This window comes from Rhinatrema bivittatum, chromosome 19 (genome assembly GCF_901001135.1).
Source record: "Rhinatrema bivittatum chromosome 19, aRhiBiv1.1, whole genome shotgun sequence".
NCBI lineage: Eukaryota > Metazoa > Chordata > Amphibia > Gymnophiona > Rhinatrematidae > Rhinatrema > Rhinatrema bivittatum.
This window is the reverse complement of record NC_042633.1, coordinates 5,414,372-5,437,248: the sequence shown is the minus strand read 5'-3', so window position 1 is coordinate 5,437,248 and position 22,877 is coordinate 5,414,372. Positions and strand designations below refer to the sequence as shown.

Sequence of the window (22,877 nt, the reverse complement as noted above, 5' to 3'; positions counted from 1 at the left end):
GCGCTCAGCAGGACCTGCAGATAATTCTGGAGTTTTGACTTTCTCTTGGAGGTCAGGCTGACCTTGTCGTCTTGGGTGTTGAATTGGACCCCTAGGTATTCCAGCGACTGGGACGGCTGTAGGGAGCTCTTGCTTATGTTGACTACCCATCCGAGGCTTTCCAGAAGAGCTATAACTCTGTTGGTTGCCCAGTGGCTCTCCTCCGGTGACTTTGCCCTGATCAGCCAATCGTCTAGGTAGGGATGGACGAGAATTCCTTCCTTCCTGAGTGTCGCCGCCGCTACTACTATGACCTTGGTAAAGATCCGCGGCGCAGTGGCTAGCCCGAAGGGTAAAGCTCGGAACTGGAAGTGCTGATTCAGGACTTTGAAGCGTAAATAGCGCTGGTGATCCCGATGGATTGGGATATGTAAATAGGCTTCCGACAGATCTAGGGAGGTGAGAAACTCCCCTGGCTGTACTGAATTCTTGACAGATCGTAGAGTTTCCATGCGAAAGCTGGGGACACGTAGGTGTCGGTTGACTGACTTGAGGTCCAGGACGGGCCTGAAAGTGCCCTCCTTCTTGGGTACTATGAAATTAATGGAATAATGCCCAGAATTTATCTCTTCTGCAGGTACTGGGATTATGGCTTTTAGGGCCAGGAGCCTCTGTAAGGTCACTTCTAGTGCCGGCCTCTTGAGGGGTGGACAAGGAGATTCCACAAACTCCAGGTAATATCCTTCTCGGATGATGGCGAGGACCCACTGGTCCGAAGTGATCTCGACCCACCTGCGGTAGAAGAGGGTTAGCCTGCCCCCTATGGCTGCTACCCCCAGATGGGTTGGCTGATTGTCATTGTGGGTTGCGGCCGGGGCCAGAACCCGAGCCAGTTCTCTTCTTGTTGTGCTTAGTCTGAAAGGGCTGGTTCCTGGCCTGGGAACGAGGCGCTCGATAGCGAGTCCTGTAAGGGTTAAAGCGCTGAGAATTTCTACCTCTGGAAGGTCTAGAAAAGGACCGCTGGCTCCTCCTCGGCCTGTCTTCTGGTAAACGGGGTAATAGAGAGGCACCCCATTTAGTAGCCCAGCTCTCGAGATCGCTGCCGAACAGTATGGAACCCTTAAAGGGCATTCTTGTGAGTCGTGTCTTGGAGGACAAGTCGGCCGCCCAATTACGTAGCCAAAGCTGTCTCCTGGCTGCCACTGAGGAGGACACTCCCTTGGCTGCCGTACGGATGAGGTCGGAGGCTGCGTCAGTGAGAAATGCGAGAGCTGATTCCATGTCTGCTCCCTGGGTGTTGTTTCTCGCCTGTGATAAATAGGAGCGCGTCACCACGGTGCAGCAGGTCGCGATTCGTAGGGACATGGCTGCTATCTCAAAAGCTTGTTTCAGAATGGCGTCCATGCGTCGGTCATGCGTATCCTTGAGGGCCGCTCCCCCCTCAACCGGAATGGTGGTGTGCTTCACTATTGCGTTAACTATGGCGTCTACCTTGGGGCACGCCAGCAGCTCATTGGACGCCGGATCCAGAGGGTACATGCCTGCCAAGGCCCGACCCCCTTTGAATGAGGCCTCCGGTGCCTTCCATTCCAGATCGATTAGCTGCTGTGCTGCTTGTAGGAGGGGAAAATGGTGAGCCGGTTGGCGCAGGCCCTCTAACAGGGGGTTCATTTTAGGGTCCCCTGGGGTATCCTGGCCCGGAATGGCCAGTTCCCATAGGCATTGTGAGACCAGGCCTGAAAGATCCTCTTACCGAAAGAAGCACCTCATGGTCTGATATGGCTCTATCTCCGAGGGAAGTTCACCCTCCTCGGGGGGCTCCTCACTTTCCTGGGAGCAATCCGAATCCCCATAATTGGGGCTGTCGGGTGGCGAGTGGCCGCGCCTAGGTCTCGAGGGTCCAGGGGCCGGATCAACCGGGACGGAAAGACCCATTCGAGGAGCAGACTGCATCTGGACAAAGGCGTGAATCCCCTTGAATAATTCCACCCAGGAAAGCGAAGCCGGATCTGGCCGTAGGGGCACCAGGTCTCTCGGGTTCCCTGGCTGCTCGCCGCGGCCTGCTAAGTCCGGTGTGCTCCCTGAGGAACCGCTGGGCTGGGACCGGTCCTGTCCTGGAACTCCCATGGCCTCCTCACATTGGGCACACAGTGAGTCTGCTTCCTCGCTCTGTGTGGCTCTGAGGTTGCATGCTGAGCAGAGGCTTAGAGCTTTCATGCCAGATTCTGGAGGTGCCGGCTCTGCGGCCGCATGGGCTCTCTTATGCTCCATTCGCCTGAAATTCGGTATCGCCCAATGATGTGCACTTAACAAGTGTGCGTAACAGCATGCGCCTAGAACGGGCGTCTTATAATGTGCGCCTATGAACGGGCGTCTTATAATGTGCGCCTATACAAGGCCGTCTTATAGATGTGTGCCTATACACGGGCGTCTTATAGATGTGGGCCTATACACTGGCGTCTTATAAATGTGCGCTAATACACAGGCGTCTTATAAATGTGCTAACAACGTGCACCTATCGCGTGCGCCAACAACGTGCGCCTATCGCGTGCGCTAACAACGTGCGCCTATCGTGTGCGCTTAGCAACGTGCGCTTATCGGCGAAGGTGAGTAGGCAGGCAAAATGGTGACCTCCTCGGCGGGCTGCCTCGCAGGCAGGCCCAGTTAGTCCGCACTTCCTCGGAGACCAAGTAAAGGTGTACGCCTTACCTTATCTTCGGCGCTTCCCGGCTGCGACCCGGGTGGTCTCCGGCTGCGGGGGGAGAGAGTGAGTACCTTCACCGCTGCGCATAAGGAAGTGCACCCGCTGCCTCTAGGCCGCGCCCGAACTCGTCTCGCTCGGGGGCCAAGTCCACGCTGGGACCGAGGCTGCCTCCAGGCTGCGCCCGAACTCGTCTCGCTCAGGGGCCAAGCCGCACCCGAGCCCTTCTCACTCGGGGGCTAGGTCCCTGCCGCGAACCGGCCACCGGACCGAGGCTCTTGCTTCCGAGGGACCACGGAAGTCAGCTCGGGAAACTCAACTGGGTGAGTGACCGCCTGGTATCACCACAGGAGTGCGGGGATCGTCTTCAATAGGTTTCTTCTAGGAATTTAGTCGTTAGAATTTGGAAACACGCTCAGCGAGTGTGAGGTAGCTCCAAACTGCTTTGGAGACGGAAATTACTGAATTGCTGCACTTCCTGTGGGGGTATATGTACCCGTGCTGACGTCAGATCTGTCTCCAACTGCTAGCACGAGCACGCTATACCCATTTGTTTTGAGTCCATCTGCTACACGCTAGGAAACTCATCTTTTTTTCTGATGTCCATTCCTCCCTCTATCCACCCAACAATCTTTCTGGCTTTTGCCTTCACCTTACCCACCTGTTTGACCCACCTTAAGCTCATCAGATACAATTACCTTTAGATTTTGCTTTTCTTTCATGCTTTTGTGAATTTAACCCCTTATACATTACCTCTCCCTTGGGAGTTTTATAGCCTACAAGCATAACTGCATTTTTTAGCATTAAATCTTAGCTCACAGACCCTAGATCATTCCTCAAGCTTTGCTAGATGCCTCCTTGGTATCATCAGCAAATAGACAAACCTTTGCCAATAATCCTTCCACAATGTTGCTCATGAAAATGTTGAAAAGAAATAGTCAAAGGACCAATGCATCCACAAATATTTGGTCCATGTTGGTTTCCATCATTGAAAGGTTTGATACTTTGAGAAGGAAGGAAGAATTCTGATGACTCTGCATCTTCCCAATGGTGTATCATCATGACATAAATCTGATTTCTTCTTAAGTTTTCAGACCAGGTATTACCGGGACATATTGGCCACCATGTTTGCCATAGAAGAAATTAACCAGAACCAGCACCTGCTGCCAAACCACACCCTGGGCTTCCGGATCATGGACTCTTGCTTTTCAGAGGTAGTCGCTCTGAAGGAAACCCTTCTGCTGCTGTCTGGGGGACAAACACTCCCAAATTATAAGTGTGAGGCTCACTTGGTTCTGGCAGGAATCATCGGGGAGATGTATTCATCTGTGTCAGAGGTTATGGCCAGGATACTAGGAGTTTACAGAATCCCACAGGTATGAGATTCCTCTTTCTCTGTCAATGACCCATTGAGTTATCTCGACTTAATTTTATCTGCACAAATCCATGGAGTTCCTCTTATATTTTAACAGCATTATTAAAAGTTAATAAAAAATACAAGGTGATACCTTTTTATTGAGCTAACTTAGCGGCAATTTTTAAAACACTCATAATGCTTACAGGTGTGCAACTACAACCTATCTCATAGGCCTGCAAGATCATTTTCACCTCCTTCAAAGCAGGTGCAAAGTCAGTACTGTAAAGCATGTGTGGCTGTTTCACATTAAATCAATGGAGGAAGCAATGCAGCCAAATAAGAGCTCCAAAATAGGGGTTTTCTAATCAATTCTAATGAAATGTGTGAGCAGACATCCTCAAAGGGGGCAAAATAACTACAAGGCACCGAGATTGAAGCAAAGTGGCATGAATTGCTTAAGGCACCGTAAAGGGCGAAAAGGGTACCAACAGTGGCAAGAGTTCTCCCAGGATCTATGGGAGGAGGAAAGCAGCACCAAGAATGAGAGGAACACTCAGAGGCTTGAAAAGAGAGCACCAATAACTGTTCCATAAAGAGGAGCAAATGGGACCAAGGGTAGCATGAACATCCTAAGGCACCATGAATGGGGAAAGAGACAGCAAAGCTGGCAGGAAACCTCAAAATCACTGATAGAGGGACAGCGCAGCACAAACAGGTATTGAAGAAACTAAGAAACCATGAGACGTGCAGAGTAGCTACCCAGAATGGCAAGAATCACATAAAGTTGTAGAGTCCGGGGTATGGCAGTAAGTCTGAGTGTCAGAAAGCCCCTCAAGGTGCAGCATAAAGGATGTAGCACCAATGCAGAATGGCATCAATGCATCAGGGGAATGGCATCAAAGCAATGTGGCAGCAAGACCTTCAAGCTGTAAAATATGGGGATTGCAGTAAGACTAAGTTAACTGGATATGCAATGTTGCCCCAATCTGCCCACTGCCTGCCCACAAAGTTCTCCGGCTAAGAGATAACTTGATAAGTGATTTATCTGGCTATCTAACAGCCGCTGAATGTGTTTTAAATATCGGGCTCATAACCTTTTAGCATGCTGGAGAAAGTTTTTTTTTTTCCTGGTAATTAAATCTCAATGTTCATGCCAAACGCCCTTGAAGCTGCTGGTCATAATTACTTTTCTTCTGTGCAAAACAAACTTTTTTCATAATGTCATCCCGAAGTTTTTTTTGCATACTTGCACAAAAGTGGAAAAGAGGCTGACATTCGGCTGACAAAGTTTGCGAGTTCATGAAAACGTGTACTTGGCGGTTCCATTTAATTGACTAGGTCTCACTCCTAATAAAAGCTAATGCTCATGTCTACCCATAGTTATGCTGACCCTAAAAGTCTAACTAAAGCCATTGAATGGGAGGTTAGAAAGGCCTGTTGGGTTGACCAAGTTGGAAAACATATTCAGGGGCCAGTAGATGAACACACTTGAAATATTTTGAACTGAGAACCAGATTAACTAACACAAAATTGGTATAACATGATTGGTGGATTTGACTCCTCACCAAAAGTCAGGCTGCAGTGCTTTGTAAAAGTTGGAGACAATTGAGATTGTATTGTGTGATGCCATGAGGTGGTTGGTGATTAGTATGCAACAGTTAGCATACATTTCTTGAAGCAGTTATGCAGTTGACAAATCTGGTGGAGTTGCATAAAGGGGGTCTTTACCACTGAAATGTGAGTTTCTGTTATGAGATTCTGGTTGAGTTGTACCTCATGACTATGTGCAGAGCCTTTAGGTTGTAATGGGGTTCCTAACAGGTAACATAAAGTTAATAGAGAATGTTCTTGTCAGCTTAACTAGAGGAGTTCAGATTTGGAGGAGTTTATCTTGAGTTTTTGATTGTTAAGCAATCATTGAGAGTAGAGATGACTGCAGTTTGCTCAATCCCTGGTTTGATCCAAAGATGGATGTCATTTTCAAAATAGGTGAGATTCAATGTTGAAAGATTGACTGAGGTCACAGATTGATAGATGTAGATGTTGAAGAGGACTGGAGAAATGAACCCTGGGGTACTCCACATGTTGTGGAGTGCTAGGAGAGCGATCCCACTCCTGGGTGATGTGTGTCCTTGGGCCACGGCTCGACCCCAGAGGGCTCTGAAGAAGTGCCGCGGGAGGCGTGGCATGCCCGAGCATGGGCTGGACGGGAGCAGGGCTGGAGTGACATGGAAGACAGGCCCTCCTCCGGACCTGCACGCTTCGGTTGACCCAACAATGCAATGTTGGTCTTGTGAACAGTCCTCCGACCGTTCCCAGCCCTTTCGGACCTGCCCCAGGGTACGGCACGAAGCGGCAGGCCAGATGGAGGCCAGGGCAGCGAAGACTGGAACATGGATTCAGACGAGACTCAGGAACGACGTAGACTCAGGCATAGACGTGGACTCAGGAACGAGGTGCAGGATCCATAGACGTGGACTCAGGCATAGATGCAGGATCCTTAGACGTGGACTCAGGCAAAGACGTGGACTCAGGAATGAGGTGTAGGATGCATAGACGTGGACAGGCACAGGCGTGGACTCAGGACTGGATGCACAGAGGTGGAATCAGGAACGAGGGCTGAAGGAAGACATGGGCACCGTCCCTCAGGGTGCCCTACTCAGACCACCCGCGGGACTGAGTCGCAGACCACCCTGCCTCATGTGCGCCCTACTCAGCTCTGGAAGGCTGGTCGCGGACCGCGCAGAGAGCGGGAGAGCACAGGAAAGAGGAAGCAGGTTCGCTGCACTCCTGGCAGCACAAGGCAAGGATACGCTGCACTCCTGGCAGCACAAGGCAGGTTAAAGCATCAGGATCAGGAACAAGGATAAAGACAGACCTCAGGGCTGGAACAAGGATATTTGGAACAGCAGGAACATCAGGACTGGAACACAGATACTGGAACAGGAGACACACCTCAGGGCTGGAACATGGACATCTGGAACAGCAGGAACATCAGGACTGGATTGAGAGACAGACCTTGGGACTGGAACGGCAGGCAGACATCAGGACTGGACAAGGAGCTCCGACAGGTAACAAGAAACACAGGACCTTGCAGAAGTGCTGGAACACGGACGACTTCCTGGAGTGAAGGATCTCAGGAGTGACCAACTCCTGGCGAAGGCAAAGTCAGACTGAAAGCTGAGCCCTTTAGTAGGGCTGAGGTGGACAACGCCCAGGGAGGGGTCAGCAGGGGGCCACACCTGGCTGGCCCTTTAAGAGGAGCAGAGAGGCGCACGCCCGCGCCCTAGGGAGCTGGAGAGAAGAGCTGGAAGCTGGTGGCGTCCTCAGCCACGTGGAGGACCCAAGGAAGCAGTGGAGCAGCCCTGGGCTGGAGCTGGGTGAAGGCAGGTCAGTGGAGCAGCTCCCAGCTGCAAGGACAGAAGCAGGAAGTAGCAGAGAGAGGTAAGGCTGGCTGCAGGCACCGGCAGGGACGGCTTCCCAGCCAGACAAGGACCCGGGCTGTAGCAGGCACCAGCAGAGACGGCCTGCTGACTCAAGGGCCGGGATCGCAGGAGCACGTCGGGAGAAGGCAGGAACATGAGCAGAGGAGCCGACCGCATGGCAGCAGCTGCGGGAACGGCCCCAGCTGATTCAAGGAAAGAGAAGCAGCAGCGTCAGCAGCCCGACTGGCTGTGAAGGTAAGAGCCTGCCCACGCTCCTCGCGGGCAGGATCACAACACCACAGATGAGATCCATAGGTGTGGATGTTTTGTTGGCCCATGAAATGGACTGTGATTGATTTCTCAGTAATGATTTGAACCATTTAATAGAAAACCCTTAGTTCTAATGTCTTTCAAGGATTGCTTAATAATGTCAAATGCAGCAGAAAGATCAAGTAAGACTAGGAAGGATTTGCCAGTTGGATCAGCGTGTTGTTTTTAATGCTAACAGGATGGATTGTTGCATTGGAGGTGGACCTTTGGGCTGAAGTGGGGTTGATGCAACCCGTAGGTAGGGGACCTACGGTTCCCCACTGTCAGCAGGCAGAGTGGGTTAAATGACAGAGGCCACTGGAGCTTCATCTATACCAGCCTTCATTCCCCGTGGGTTGAGCCTTTGGGTGCCAGGGCCGGCAGGACTTAGGTGGGCCTCAAGAAGAGAGTGGTTCAGCCCAGAGAGAGCAGGTGAGAGATGGTATAGTCTTACTCTGGATGAGATAATGTCCTGGAAACTTGAGCGCCAAAGGAACAGAAGCAGACAATGGGCGCTCGAGCAAGAGCAGGCCTACTGCCGCCAACGAGGAGGAACGAGAAGCTAGAATTGAAGGTGAGGGGGCCATGCCTCGGGTCTGCCTCGGATGGCACACGTAACATGGATTCCATTCTGTGGCCTTTCCTGAAAGTGGATTGGTAAGGGTGGAGAATGCTGACCTCCATGAGGAAGTCTAAGCATTGAAAGTGAATTGCATTCTTCATTAGCATGGATAGGAATGGAAGTCCAGAGACTAGGCAACAGTGATTGACTATTCTGGAGTTGACTGATTTCATCAGAATGGGTTTAATGACATCCTTTTCTAGTGGATCAGGTAAGCAGCCTTAGATTAACATAGTGTTGGTTATTGTGGTTAGCTAGGTCTTGTTTCAGGTGGCAGATTAGTTTTGGACACATAGGTATGTAAAGGCAAGGGGACTGATTGATCCTCTGGAGTATCTTCTCTTCCTCTACTGGGGAAGAGTTTCCTAAACAGATATTGGGACGCATTCTGGAGGAAGTTGATCTGGTCAAGATTTCAAGAGAAGTGTATGGAGTTCTTTTATTGCATAAGCTTATGGGAGGTGTGGGGGGAAGATGTGGTGACAAGGAATGAGCATATAGCATGAGCATTTTTAAAATTAAATAATTTGATGAAGTCCTCTCCTGCATGACCCTTCATGGTGGTACTAGGTGCCATGGAGTCAAGTCAAGAGAGTTTCTTCATTAGTTGGAATAGTTGTGCCATGGAGTCAAGTCAAGAGAGTTTCTTCATTAGTTGGAATAGTTTCCCTCAGTATATCTTTGCACATAGTTTAAAATCTCTAAAGCTAGGCATGTGCCTCCCCTGACCTATCCCTGTCTGAAGAATACCTGCAAAATTATGCTTGTTGATGACATATGCAGTGCACATACATTTTCTCACATAGAGAGCAGGCAATAATCAACAATCCTTTACTCATGGAAATGTGTTTTAGTTTTGCCCACTTAGTACATCTCTTAGTATCTTCAGCACCTCCCTTTGGTAGACCTCTAAGTAGTAATATGGATACTAAAGATGTAGATGATGGAAACTTTTCTTTCTAGATCAGCTATGGAGCGCAGAAGTCAATACTAAGTGATAAATTCCAGTTTCCATCCTTTCTACGCACCTTCCCTGAAGCCACTCTGCATCCCCATTCCATTGTTCAACTGCTCCGACACTTCAATTGGACATGGGTGGGGATACTGACCTCTAATGTGGATACTACCAGCCTGCCCAGCCAGAAGATAAGGCAGGAGGTGGTGGATAATGGTGGCTGTGTGGCCTTCTTCGAGAAGGTTGATGATCGCTACACTAGAGAGAGATTGTTGAGAGTGGCAGATGTGATTCATCAGTCCTCAGCAAATGTGATTGTGTGCAACTGTTATGAAATGCACATCAAGCCTATCCTGGAGATCCTTTATTTTCGCAATGTCACTGCTAGAGTTTGGGTCTTCTCATCAGGGTGGGCATTCAACCCACAACTGTTCACCAGAGAGTCATGGAGGCTGCTAAATGGCAGCCTAGTTTTCACCGCTTACACTAGTGTCCTCCCCCATTTCACTGATTTCCTTTACCACATTGGACATTCTGCATTCCCATTGGACACTCTCACTAAGCTCTTCTGGGAAAAGGCCTTTGGGTGTCAATGGGAGGAACAGAACAAGTCGCAGATGGTGACTGGAAAAGAGCTCATCCCATGCACGGCTGACGAGGAACTCAAAGCAGTGGTCCCAGTGCTCTTTCAGTTGGATGATTTAAGTGGTTCCTATCATGTTTACCTGGCTGTTTACGCTTATGCATATACCCTGCACAACATGATTTTGGATGGAGCCAAGGAAGATGTGTTTGGAATCCAAACCAACATTCAGAATATCAAACCATGGCAGGTATTGGTATTAATAATTGTGTTTTTCTGTTTAGTTTTAATATGCAAACAGGATCTCAGTGTTATTTTGTTTATAACTTTGGAAATATGTATGCAGCCATCAGATAGCACATTCATGTTTTCTCCACTGCACATGAGCTTCTAAAGGCCAGGGGAGAAGGCGTAATGTTAGTATGACAATTCTCTAACTATGGGGATAATGTTCATATAGCCTGAATGGCTGCAAAGTAAGTGGATGCTTTTAGCATTTGGAATGTGCACATACTGTATACTATAGAATGAGCATGAGCACTTTACACCTGCAATTTGTGCAGGCAGCTGAGGGCAAAGGGGACAACACCATGCATGTTGGAAAATTAAATATTTGCATGCTGTTTTCCTCCCCTTACATAAACTCTTCCACTCCTCCCCTCCCCTCCCCAAATAATACCTGTTTATAGTCCAGCTGAAAGTGCACATGGCTATAGAAGATCATATGTACTTTTACATAGGGAGAAGAGGCAATTTTCATTCAGGCAAACAACAAAAAAAAAATAGATTCGACATAACAGAGTGGTGGTAACTGAATAAAGGTGAAGAAATAAACAACAGTCACAGACAGAAATATCAATATTAAAAAAAAACAAAAACATATTCTAGAGTAAAGCCAGGATAGGGAGATATGATAGAGATATAAATGCTTCTGTGATATTAATGCAAAGGAGGAGGGTCTCTTTTAATGGAGGTTTTGGAAAGAGTAGTCATGACATGAAGATGAATCAAAGGAAATATTTCTTTAAAGAAAAGTTGATGATGCATGGAACAGCCTCTCAGTGCAGGTGATGGAGACAAGGAGAGGATCTGACTTAATGAACGCATGGGACAATCACAAGGAATCTCTGGAAGGAATGGTAGGGACTGTAGAGATGGGCTAGATAGCACATACGGGGGTTCATATTGAACATTTAGTTTGATTTGTAAGTTATTTGGCTAAATGCTGACTTTTGAATATCTCAGCCACTTACCTGGCTAACATTTAACCTATAGTTAAATTCCAGGGAATTCTTGGGTATAGATAAGTTAGCTGGATAAGTTATCCGGCTAACTGGCCATGATATAGAGTAGTCCCAAAGTTAGCTGGCTATTTTTATTTGGCTAACTAAGATAATCAAGTAGATTGTTGCGGCTGCACTACTGAATATCCTTGAAGAATTAGCTAGATAAGTTTACTCCGATAATTGCCAGGAGCTGAATGTTACTCCCATGGTCCTTTTCTGCTTATCACGTTTCTATGTTTCTAAATTAATTGGCTGCAATGACAATATTTTTTTCTCCTAATACACACTCTCTCTTTCCTTCTCTCTCCTGGGAAAGAAATGACAGTTATGCAGAGGATAGCGAATGGAACCAGGCAACCATGACCTCTGCGTAGCTGCCGTGTCTTTTAATGTGTTCGTGGTGAGACACGCTTTGTGTTACGATTCCTTTATTTTAATATTTGTCAAGATTCTGATATGAAAGCTCATCTCAAGGAGTCGTTTTTCTCAAATATTCAATCTGTATGGTAGTTGTTAAGTCGCTTGAGGAACCAGCTGTTAAACGACCACCATATCAGTCATCAATATAGGCTGTATTTAGGCCTTATGTTGTGTGCACATATTTGTTGTTTTTAACTTTATTCATTTGTACGTGTCCCCTGAAGAAGCCTACCTGTGTGCTGGCAAAACTGTGGCCTATGGTTGGGAATATGTGTGATTTTTAAATGTTTGTTTGTGTACACACTAGATATATTTAAACATTGTGGATTATGTTTGTATAATATAAACTCTTTGTTATTTTGTAAATTTTGCTTAGGAACTTTTATTTCTATGCATTAGTATTGCCTTCTGCCTTCACTTTGTACCTTCCGGTTTTGTGTATCAGTATGATACATTGGACCAGATCTATGAAATCTCACAAACACAAAGAAACGAGGCAATGTTGGAGTGGGGAAAGAAAAGAATGTGCACGTATTTCATTTTCAGAACACTGCCAGAATAACAGGTGCAAATTGTAAGGATCCAAAACCCACTGGCCACAAATTTTAAAAGCAAAAAATCTGTGGTGATTAGTTTATAGGAACACAGGGCCTGCTAACCTCCAAGCTCTCAAAGTGGGGAAAAACTCTTCAACATTTTTAACCTGGGATGTTTGAAAGAAAACTGGATCATGAATGCCTAGGAAATACATCAGTGTAAGAGAATGAATTAAAACTGTCAAATCCTTGGATGCTATTCTCAGCTTTACTAGAGCAAACTAAAAATGGTCAGTGGGGTGCGTCACCCCCCCCCCACACACACACACACACACATACACACACCTCCATTTACAGAGATACATAGGTCCTGACTTCATGGGTTCACATATCGCTAGTTTGCACCTTTCCCCTCTAACCTCCCACTGCCTGTTTAGGGTAGCAGGAAGGGCATACACTGGGACAAGGAGAGTAGCACTCTCTCATCAAGCCCTTCACCCTTTCTTCCGCTTCTGCTCTGGAAGTAGGACTATGTGAAGAGAGGTTTGCCACTTCTTCCAGTTCATCTCAAACAGGCTGATTCAGTCCTAGGTTTCCATGCATAGAAATATTATGTCGTTATTTAATATTTGTATAATGCTTTCCTTAGATGTAGTCTAACCCAAAGTAGCTCACAAAACAAGAAAATGCTACAATAAATAGCAATACGTTATGAATTCAATAAATAATGATAAATGTCATAAAATAATGGTAGTCTTTTGTCTACTCCCTTCCAGCGCCATCTGAAGCTAGGAGTGTCTTCGGCTTCTGCTGCTGATAAAGCTCCTGAAGCCACAGAAATAGTGTCGTGTTGCGTGGCTGGGTTCTTCTTCTGATTTCCAGCTTGCAACTTATCGGCGTCCTCCCATGTGTGTTCATTTAAGAAACACTATTTTCTCAGAATGATTTGTTTCTCTACAGATCCACTACTGAGCTTTCCTCAAGCCCTGCCTGCTTTTGGTCATTTGATTCATCTGAATAGCATAACAGGCGGTCAATGTTGTAGACCCACTTTTCTTAGGAAAATCAGAATATCTGCTCGACAGCTACTGCCGTTTGACATCTCGTCACTAAGGATTGTGTCTTTCCTGCACCTCCCCAGCTGACTCCCCACCCACCTGATGACATCATACTGGGTGCTGGGCTTAAATGGGAGGCGCGCACCTCTGTCGCATGCACGGAGTGTGACAAAGGAACCTGCTCTTTGTTCGCTCCTTCGTGCGTGCATTTTGTGCCCCTTACATCCTGCAAGTTGCTGTTTATGCTTTGGCCTTCTTGGTAGTCATAGCTTTTGCAGTTATCGGACAACCTATTCTAACCATCTCGGGCCAAGGACATTATGGTCTTCACTCACTCCCCATTCATGTCACAAGGTCTTAGTAACATCAGTTTCCATAGTCAACAATCTACAACTTTTAACCTTTCTGTTACTAAGGCTTAATCCATAACTAAGAAGGCAACTTTAATTTATTATAGTCTCACCTCAATTAATGCTGATTGCTTCTGTATTATGGAAACCTGGCTTCATAACTACAATGTTCCCATTTTGAATCAGTGCTGTCCTGGTTCATACTCCTATATTCACAAATCCAGAGGCACAAGATGAGGTGGTGGTTTGGTAGTCTTTTTCAAAGGCTTTCTTAAATTTTCAAAAAGTATTTCTACCCCATCTCCTTATGAAATATTTTTACTAAAATCTCATAAGATTAATATCTATCTAATCTATTGTCCTCCAGGACTGCTCGACCATAACTCCTCCCCCTTAAATGAATTATTGACATATCTTAACTTAGATCTATCTAAAACTATCATTTTAGAGGATTTCAATCTCCATGTTGATCAAGTCACACCTTCCAACATGTGTACGACTCTACTTAAAGACCTTTCAGCCTTTCAACAAATATTTGGCCCCACACAGAGCTGGCGACACTCTTAACTTGGTGTTTCTGAATCCTTTGACATTTGCTATTTCATGTGCAAATGTCTCAGCTTTACAGGTCCCTTGATCTGACCACTTCATTATTCATCTTACCCTTGACTCTCTCCATGGTAATTTGGTAATCCCTAACTCAAAAGTTCCCATTTGCAAAAGGATCTTTATTAATCCAGATGTCCTAAGATCAACATTTTTGCCACTTCTTGAAACCCCCTGTCAAAACTCCCTGACAAAATTGGTTGAGCACTGGGATTCTGTCCTACTTTCTGAATTGATGAATTGGCTTCCCAAAAAAAATCTTTATTAAGAAATGCTCTCATATAGCCCCTGGTCTAATTTTCGCTTCCAGGAACAAACAATTGTAAAAAAAATGGCATTTGAATTCTACCCCTGATCATCTATTAGCATATAAAAATTAATTGTCTCTTTATCAGGTAGCAGTTATATCTACAAGAAAATCTTTGATATATAACAAACCATCAGAGTCTTTTAATAACCCATGAGAATTGTTTCACTCTGTAAAACCGCTCATCTCTCTTTCTAGGATCGCATGCTCTACCCTCACTTATGCCAGGTAGCAATTTTGCTGAGACATTTGCATAATACGTTCCACACAAAATTGATTCATTATGTGCATCTTTTATTCAAGATATTGGACCATTATTAACAGGACCATTTGGAACCAGTTTGATGAGGTGTCCAGACCAGAAGTTGAGACCATAATTTCCAATCTCAATTCTTCTACTAGTCCAACTAACGCTTGCCCTACAGCAATATTGAAAGTTATCCATTGGGACACTTCTGGTTTCATTGCTAAATGTAATAATGCTTCTCTTTCCACTGATCTAGTCCCTGATTCGCTAAAATGTGCAAGGGTCCTCCCAATCTTAAAGAAACCCTCTGCTGACCTGACTATCCTCTCAAACTATGATCCCATTTCCTCTCTTTCCTAGCTTGAAAACATCATTGAAAATGCTGTAATGCATCAGTTATCAGATTTCATGGATTCTCACTCTTTATTAGATCAATATCAATTCAGATTTTGCAAAGATTACAACACAGAAATGTTACTCCTTTCCAGCTTTGACACTGCATTCCGTGGTTTTGATAATGGTTCAGAATAGATCCTCATCTTTCTAGATATTTCGTCAGCTTTTGGTACCATTGACCACTCCATTTTACTCTCACACCTTTCCTCTCTTGGCCTTTTGGGGACTGTCTTTCTATGGTTCAATGTGGGTGATATTCAATTTTTCTTTCCCTTTAAATCTTTCTGGGCACAAACAGAACAATTTGTGGGTCTTTGTCTTTTTTTTACATAAAGCTGGCTGTATCAAAACAAATTAACGCTTAATGTTAAGAAGTCCGAAATAATTATTCTGCCTCAATATTCAGCAAACACTCACTTTAAAGACCATCAGATTCCCATCTCTAAATCAATACAAAACCTTGGTATGATTGGCACCCTCTCTCTACGCATCTGCACATAAGCATGGTCTGTCAATCTCCATCACATTAAATGTCTGTTAGAACCAAATGATTTTGGTACTATCCTATAAGCCTTTCTCTTTTATAGTCTTGATTACAGTAATTCTCTGCTCATTGGTTTCCTTCCTTATGTAACTCACTCCCTTCAAATGCTTCAAAACACTGTTGCAAGGTACATCTATTAGATAACATATCACCCCAATGATCAAATCACTAAATTGGCTTCCAATTTTTTTCACAAATTCAATACAAGCTATTCACGAACAATGTTACATCACCTTGGATTGCCTCAATATTAAAAATATATCCACCACCTCGACCTGTACAAACTTTCAGCCAAGGTCTCTTAGACATTCCTTTCTTTAAGTTGGCTCATCTTGACAAGACATGCAAATGAGTCTTCTCCATTGACGGACCAACTCTTTGGAATTCCCTTCTTGTGCATGTAAGAAATCTGAAAAATCCAACCTTATTTAAAAAGGCACCGAAAACCCGTTTATTTAAAATAGCATTTGAAGACTTGCAATAATAAGTTCTTAACAAGCTCTTTGAAATGTTTCTGATTCTTTTCAATTTTAGTGGTTGTTTTACTATTTTATTCTGTTTTACTTGTTATTACATTAATATTATGTATGTGCATTGTACCCCTCTCTGAACTGTGGAAGGGCTGGTAGCAAATATTTCAAATAAATAAATAGATAGATAAATAATTAACTCTTTGAAATGTGGCAAAACCATCACTAGATCAGCGTGTTATCTGAGAAAGAGGCAACACTAGATTGAGGGTGGAGTAGGGGAGAGACGTGGAGATGTGAAGCTATCTACATAATAATTTAATGCCTTTCCATAATCAATGCAATTGATAGGTCCTCCATTATCTCTGGGATGTGCATTTTACAACAGAGTCTGGAGAAGACATCTATTTTGATAAGAATGGAGATGTGCCAACTGTCTTTGACATCATGAATATTCAGATATACCCAGATGACACCACCAGACTGGTAAAAGTGGGTAGATACGATGCCAGGGAATCCCCAGCACTGGAAATCATTATCAACGTTAGTGCCATCTTATGGAACGAAAAGTATAACCAGGTGAGAAATAAAGGCTTTGGGATTAATTTCAGAATCAGATAAAAGTAGAGGTGAACAAAGTGCAAAAGTCCTGCAAATAGATTAGCTTGCATAACTTTGAAAGATGAATGTTTTTGTCAAAGATGTTATTTTATACATATTTATTGTATTTTATATTTTATTGTAATGACTAGCGGTACCCCGCCACGCGTTGCAGTGGCAGAGTCAGGTTCTTTTCCCTCCCTCCCCCTTCCCCTTGCTCATTCACCTCAGTCACTCATCCTCCTCCCCCTTGATCACACACACCCCCTTCCCTCCACTGTCCCCACTCCAACTCTCTCCCCTCACACTCACCTCTCCCCTCATTCTCCCTCCCCTGACACTCACCTCCCCCCTCATTCTCCCTCCCCTCACTGTCACCTCCCCCTCGCCTACTGCCTACTCTGCAGATCAGAAAACTTTTGTCTTTCTATTTCTGTGGGAACCCCCCACCCCAACCCCCCCCCCAATCCCAACCCTTTAAATCAAATAATAACCCCCCACCCTCCTGCCCCCCCCCCCCAAGACCTGGGAAATTAAAATTGTTGGTGCTACATGTGGTCTGTCCCCGGGTGTCTGTGCGCGTTATATAGTCAAATAAGGGAGTGCCTAACCAAATTTGCACTCCCAAATTTGTTTTGTGGTCTGGGGACGGCTATTTTGGTGCGTTCCCGAGATCGTGCAAGTTTAGTGTATGTATTTGTGTGTGAACTTCCCCCTTCCCCCAAAAAACAACCCTATGAGAAACGTTCTCTTAAACTAACCACCCCACACTCTATTGCCCCCCTCCCCCAGTCCTGCGAAAAACAGTAGCCCCCCCCCAGAGTTGCCGAATGAATGAAACCTGCCCCCCCTTATGACCCCTCCCCAAGATGTTTGCAATTAATTCATTACCACCCCCCACCCTCCAAACCCCCCCGAGACCTGATAAAAATGTCAGTCGGAGGAGCAGGCGTTCAGGAGCGTTCCGGGAGCGATGTATTGACGTTGGTCCATCGGCTGCGAGCACTGAAAAGGGTCCGACGGCCCTTTGCCCTTACTATGTCAGTGGGGTGGAGTAATGGCAGTGGTAGGTCCTCTGACATAGTAAGGGCAAAGGGCCGCCGGCTGCCAGTCCTGAATATGGTGCCGAGGGGCCCTCGCCCTTACCATGTCACATGGGCTACTCCGCCATTGGTGTCCCCAAGTGGCATAGTAAAGGAAAGGGCCGTCAGCACCATGTTGATTGCTGGCAGCCGAGGGCCGTAGTGCAGGAGATGTGTCCCGGACCGGTCCTGGCTCCCCGCTGGAGCCTCCCGGACCTCTGTCAGGTTTTGTGTGTGTTGTGAGGGCCTGGAAAGTAATTAAATTTGGCATGTGTGTGGGGGTGTGAAGAGGGTGGTTTGTGTGTGTTGGGAGGCTGTGGGAAGTAAATCAATTTGGCATGTGTGTGGGGGGCGTGAGGAGGGTGGTAGATGTATTTTATCTGTAAAGGAAATAGTTATCTTCCGGCAAAAAAAGTGCGCAAATGTGTTAAAATGGAAGTGAAACGTGGACCTGGACTGGCGAAATGATTAGTGTAGTGTGTGTTAGTGTAAGGTGTAACAGATGGCGCTTACGTCCAGCAAATGTCGCTGTTTTCTGAAAAAATTTGTAAACATATTTTACCTGTCACAGGTGTGACATATCTGTAATGTAAGTACAGAAGAAACTTCCTGTATGCGAAATGAAGGTTGTGTCGAAATCTGAAAGCAATCGGTGCAGTGGTTTCTGAGATTAGCGATTTTGTCCAAACTATTTAACATTTTTATTTATATAGATATATGACTTTCTGACATTTTAATGCTTGCATGTGTCATAAGCTGCTTTGGGCAGTCCTTTCATATTGAAAAGGTGAGTAATAGAAATAGAAAAAGGCTTTTGTTTCATGCAGCTACAGATAGAGGGGAATAGTTTAGAAAATAGTCCTTCCATGGTACAAATAACGTAGAAATGTCAGGCCTGTGTGAGTGGAGCGGCTGCTGAATATCTAGGACAATTAAGCAAGATAAGTTTATCCAGTTAACATGTTCAGACAGATAGCAGCTGAATATTGCCCTCATAATGTTTTTATTCCAGTTGCAGTCTCCACCATCTTAAATAAATCTGTGAGGTCAATTTTAAAATGAGTGCACGTGTACGCATTTACACGCGTATGTTTTAAAATGCACCAACTGCACACAAGTATGCTCCTAATGTTAAGAGGTTACTCGAACCCAACTAGCGCACGACTGTCTTCAATAGGACCTTGTCAGCCTTTACGTGCGTATGCCATTGAATTTTAAATCCTGCTCGCGCAAGGCACATTCCCAGTTTTCCAATGAGCCCACCAGTTTGTCCAGTTAATAGTGCGGTCTTTCAGACCCTGCTGGTTCTTTATCCTCCATGCTGCCCAGCTGAACCTATAAACGCTAAAACGTGAGATCTGCAGACTTGCTCCACATCAGGAGCAGCGGTAAAGTGACGCGGGTATCTAGTGCATGCGCTCTCGTTTTGTTTTCCAGATTCGGAGTTACGTGTGAAAGTCATGTCCCCGCCCAGGAATGCCCATGCCGGCCCCTTTTCCACCCCCTTATTCCTCACACACACACGGGTACATATGCACGCATTTTGCAGCTTTTTAAAATACGTGTTACTCGCACATGGCTCACATACGTGTGCAATACTTTTCAAATCGACCTGTGAGAATTCACTAATTTATGGAAGAGCTCACTACAAAAGCTTCTCCTGATTGTGTGTCTGAGAACGGTGCGTACAGTCTCAGAAAAATAGCAATGAAAAGTGCTCAGCAGAGAAAATATTCCAAACCATCTACTTATCTCCCGTTGCCCAGTGAAGCAGGGATACCGACTGTTAAAACCCCTGCAGGGGACAACAGGCTGAATTATCGAGGGTCACAGGCAATACTTCTTCTGTCTTGCTCTATCGCTCTTTAATGGTCCTGAAAAGCTCAGGCAGACTTGAAATCTTTGCTCTTTTCACTTTCCCATTGATCAAATTCTCTCCTGCACTCCTATTGGTTGTTAGTCATGTGATCAGGGCCACAGTACAGTTCCAAAAGGAAATGACAGGCTGTGGCAGCCATATTGAGAAGGCCTGCAGACATCTCAGAAGAAACATGTCAACAGTTGCCATGAATGTATGGGACTGCGTAAAGAACAAGATATGAGGATCTACACACACATATGGTGCAAAGTTCGAATAGAGATGGTGGAAAACAAAGTGTTAACGGGACTAAAAAAAAAATGCTTGTTTCATGCATAGGTGATCCATAGAGGTAGTGGAAGTGAGGGGAAAGCCAGATACCAAGTAATCTGTGGTATTGCTGTGGAAAGGCAGAAAGGGCAGACTACAATAGGAGATAATGAGAGAACCTAGATATATAAGTTGGCTAATTCTTTTATAATTCACAGACGCCTCGCACTGTCTGCAGTGAGAGCTGCCTTGTTGGATACAGGAAATCTTCCAGAATGGGACAGCCCACCTGCTGTTTCGACTGCGTCCCCTGTTCCATTGGAGAAATAGCCAATGAAACGGGTGAGCCACTTCTGGTGATTCTGTGAATCTACTTAGCACTTTTTTAACTTCCCAATCCTACGATGTAAGGCTTATTATAGAAGGGTTTGGCGGATCCATGTGGGTTCTGTAATTGTCCTAAGAGCCAGTCCTGGTTTTATCCCATTTCATGCTGGGACTTGTAGATCACGTTTCTACAAGCAAGGCACAAAGATGCAAGGTCCATATTTATAAGGGCTGAATGGGTTGGTGCCTTGTCTTTTGACTGAGGATTTAAATCATTATATCCCAGGTAGATCTTTTTGTTCCGCACAAGCATCCTTGCTCTGTATTCCATGGCTAAGAGATTTGTTACCTGTTGCACCTTGACTCTGAAATGTTCTTCCAAGGGAAATTAGAGCAAAGGAGGTTCACCATTGGTTTAGAAAACAGGTTAAAACATGGCTGTTTGGTTCAGAGTTTGACAATATCTGGATGTGCCATGTAAGCAATTACTGAGGCTTACTTTAACAGGGCAGTACATGGATATTTTGATTTTAGTGGTTTGGCTTTCTCTCTCTCATGCATATTCATTGTGGATATCCTGGCTGGTCAAGTGCACTGTCAGGAGAAGATTGCGAAACACTGTTTTACATGTGTGTCAGGTTTCACTAGAGCCCTCTGGTGGCACAGAAGGCAGGAAATCACTTTCTTATTTAAGCACACTCCCAATTTAAGGCCCAGCATAGACAGTCCTAAGACCCAAACTTCACCATAGAGAGCTTAGGGGTACATTTTATAAAGTGCACGCGCGCATCCATGTGTGTGCGGTTTCTGGCGCGTGCAAACTCCGCACGGTGACGCATTTGGGCCTTCTCCAGTCTGCTCCAATTAAAGAGCCTTCTCCAGTCCGCTCCTACCCCCCTACCTAAACTTCCTCCCTCTTCCCCTGTCCTGACCACCCCCTATTTGACCCCACCTATCTTTCTTTTTTTACCAAGCTGAAGTAAGTTGCATGTGCCGGCTGGCTGCCGGCACACGAGTCTTTGGGACAGCGTTTAAAAGTGCTGTCCCAGCCTGCCCCTGGCCCCGCCCCTCCCTGTCCCTCCCTGCCCAAACCCTGCTGTCCCAGCCCACCCCTTTGAAGAGGCCCAGCACTTGCGTACATACCGGTGTTTACGTGCATGGCCGGACCTCTTTGAAAATTCACACAGCGCCCGCAAGGCCCAGCCAGACGTGTAAACCTCGGATTTTACGTGCTCAGGCCTTTTAAAATCCGGCCATTAGGTTGTAGGCCTTACACAATTTTGGCAGCCCTCTGGAACCTTGTACAGTTATAGCACAGATAGAGATATTGCATTTGACCAATGTTTCTCTACCTTTTCAGATACAACTAAATGTTGGAAGTGCCCAGAAGACCAATGGCCCAATGAAAGTCGAGACAAGTGCCTACCCAAAGTTATCGAGTTCCTGTCCTATGAGGAGCCCCTGGGAGCATCCTTGGCTGCTACTGCCATTATCCTGTCTTTGGTTACAGTCCTTATCCTTTTTGTTTTCTGCCGGTTCCAAGACACACCAATTGTGAGGGCCAACAACCGGGACCTCAGTTACTTCCTCCTCTGTACCCTCACACTGTGCTTCCTCTGCTCCCTAACATTTGTCGGCTTTCCCATCAATCTCACCTGCATGATTCGTCAACCTGCCTTTGGCCTCATCTTCACTGTCAGTGTCTCTTGCATATTGGCAAAAACTGTCACTGTGGTCATTGCATTCAAAGCAGTGAACCCACGCAATCAGCTCCGAAAATGGGTTGGGCCAAAGATACCCAACCTTCTTGTTATTTGTTGCTCCCTGGTCCAATTAGCTATCTGCACTTATTGGATTTCTAGTCATCCTTCCTTTCCTGAGTACAACACCAGATCTGAAAGTGGGAAGATAATCGCTGAGTGCAATGATGGGATGACCATACTCTTCTACTGCATGCTGGGATATATGGGCTTCCTGGCCAGTATTAGCTTCTTGGTGGCCTTTATGGCTAGGTCATTACCTGACAGCTTCAATGAGGCCAAGTTTATCACCTTCAGCATGCTGGTCTTTGTGAGCGTCTGGCTGTCTTTCATTCCCACTTACCTCAGCACGCAGGGGAAGTACATGGTGGCAGTGGAAATCTTTGCCATTCTTTCCTCCGGAGCAGGCTTACTCTTTCTAATCTTTTTCCCCAAATGCTACATTATTCTCCTCCGGCCAGAGATGAACACCAAGGAACATGTAGTAGGAAAAAATACAATGAAAAGAGAGTGACTCTATGTTATAATAATCCAAAATGCAGTATGAGAGACAAGGATCAAAAAGGAACTGAGTCAAAGACAAAATTTTAAATATAAAAGTGTTAGCAATCCAGAGAGTGCAAGGAAGAGTATATCCAACACTCAGTCTACTCTATCATCCACCTTTAAAGCAGGCTAGATTTATTAATAGAAAATCCTTACTTTAAATAAACCAATTCACAGCAATATAAAAAAATATTTTTCTGAAATTTTCTGAAATTTTTTGTGATGCAGTCAAAACACATTGGGGTCGATTTTAAAAGAAGTGTGCGCGCTACCCGGCTACCCC

The 22,877-nt window shown here is 45.6% G+C and overlaps 1 protein-coding gene across 1 annotated transcript; it reads left to right on the top strand.

Moving 5' to 3' along the window:
* Window positions 1-3,804: 3,804 nt before the first annotated feature.
* Window positions 3,805-22,562, top strand: LOC115081085 (vomeronasal type-2 receptor 26-like). The gene is made up of 5 exons (XM_029585596.1): window positions 3,805-4,056; window positions 9,357-10,181; window positions 16,503-16,730; window positions 20,180-20,303; window positions 21,649-22,562. The coding sequence occupies exons 1-5, from the start codon at window positions 3,805-3,807 to the stop codon at window positions 22,560-22,562; spliced, it is 2,343 nt and encodes a 780-aa protein (XP_029441456.1).
* The last annotated feature ends 315 nt before the right edge of the window (window positions 22,563-22,877 follow it).

Coding starts and splice junctions, on each gene's coding strand:
- LOC115081085 (XM_029585596.1), top strand. CDS start 3,805: ATGTTTGCCATAGAAGAAATTAACCAGAACCAGCACCTGCTGCCAAAC. Junction 16,731..20,179: donor GGAACGAAAAGTATAACCAG/GTGAGAAATAAA, acceptor TATAATTCACAG/ACGCCTCGCACTGTCTGCAG. Junction 20,304..21,648: donor AGAAATAGCCAATGAAACGG/GTGAGCCACTTC, acceptor CTACCTTTTCAG/ATACAACTAAATGTTGGAAG.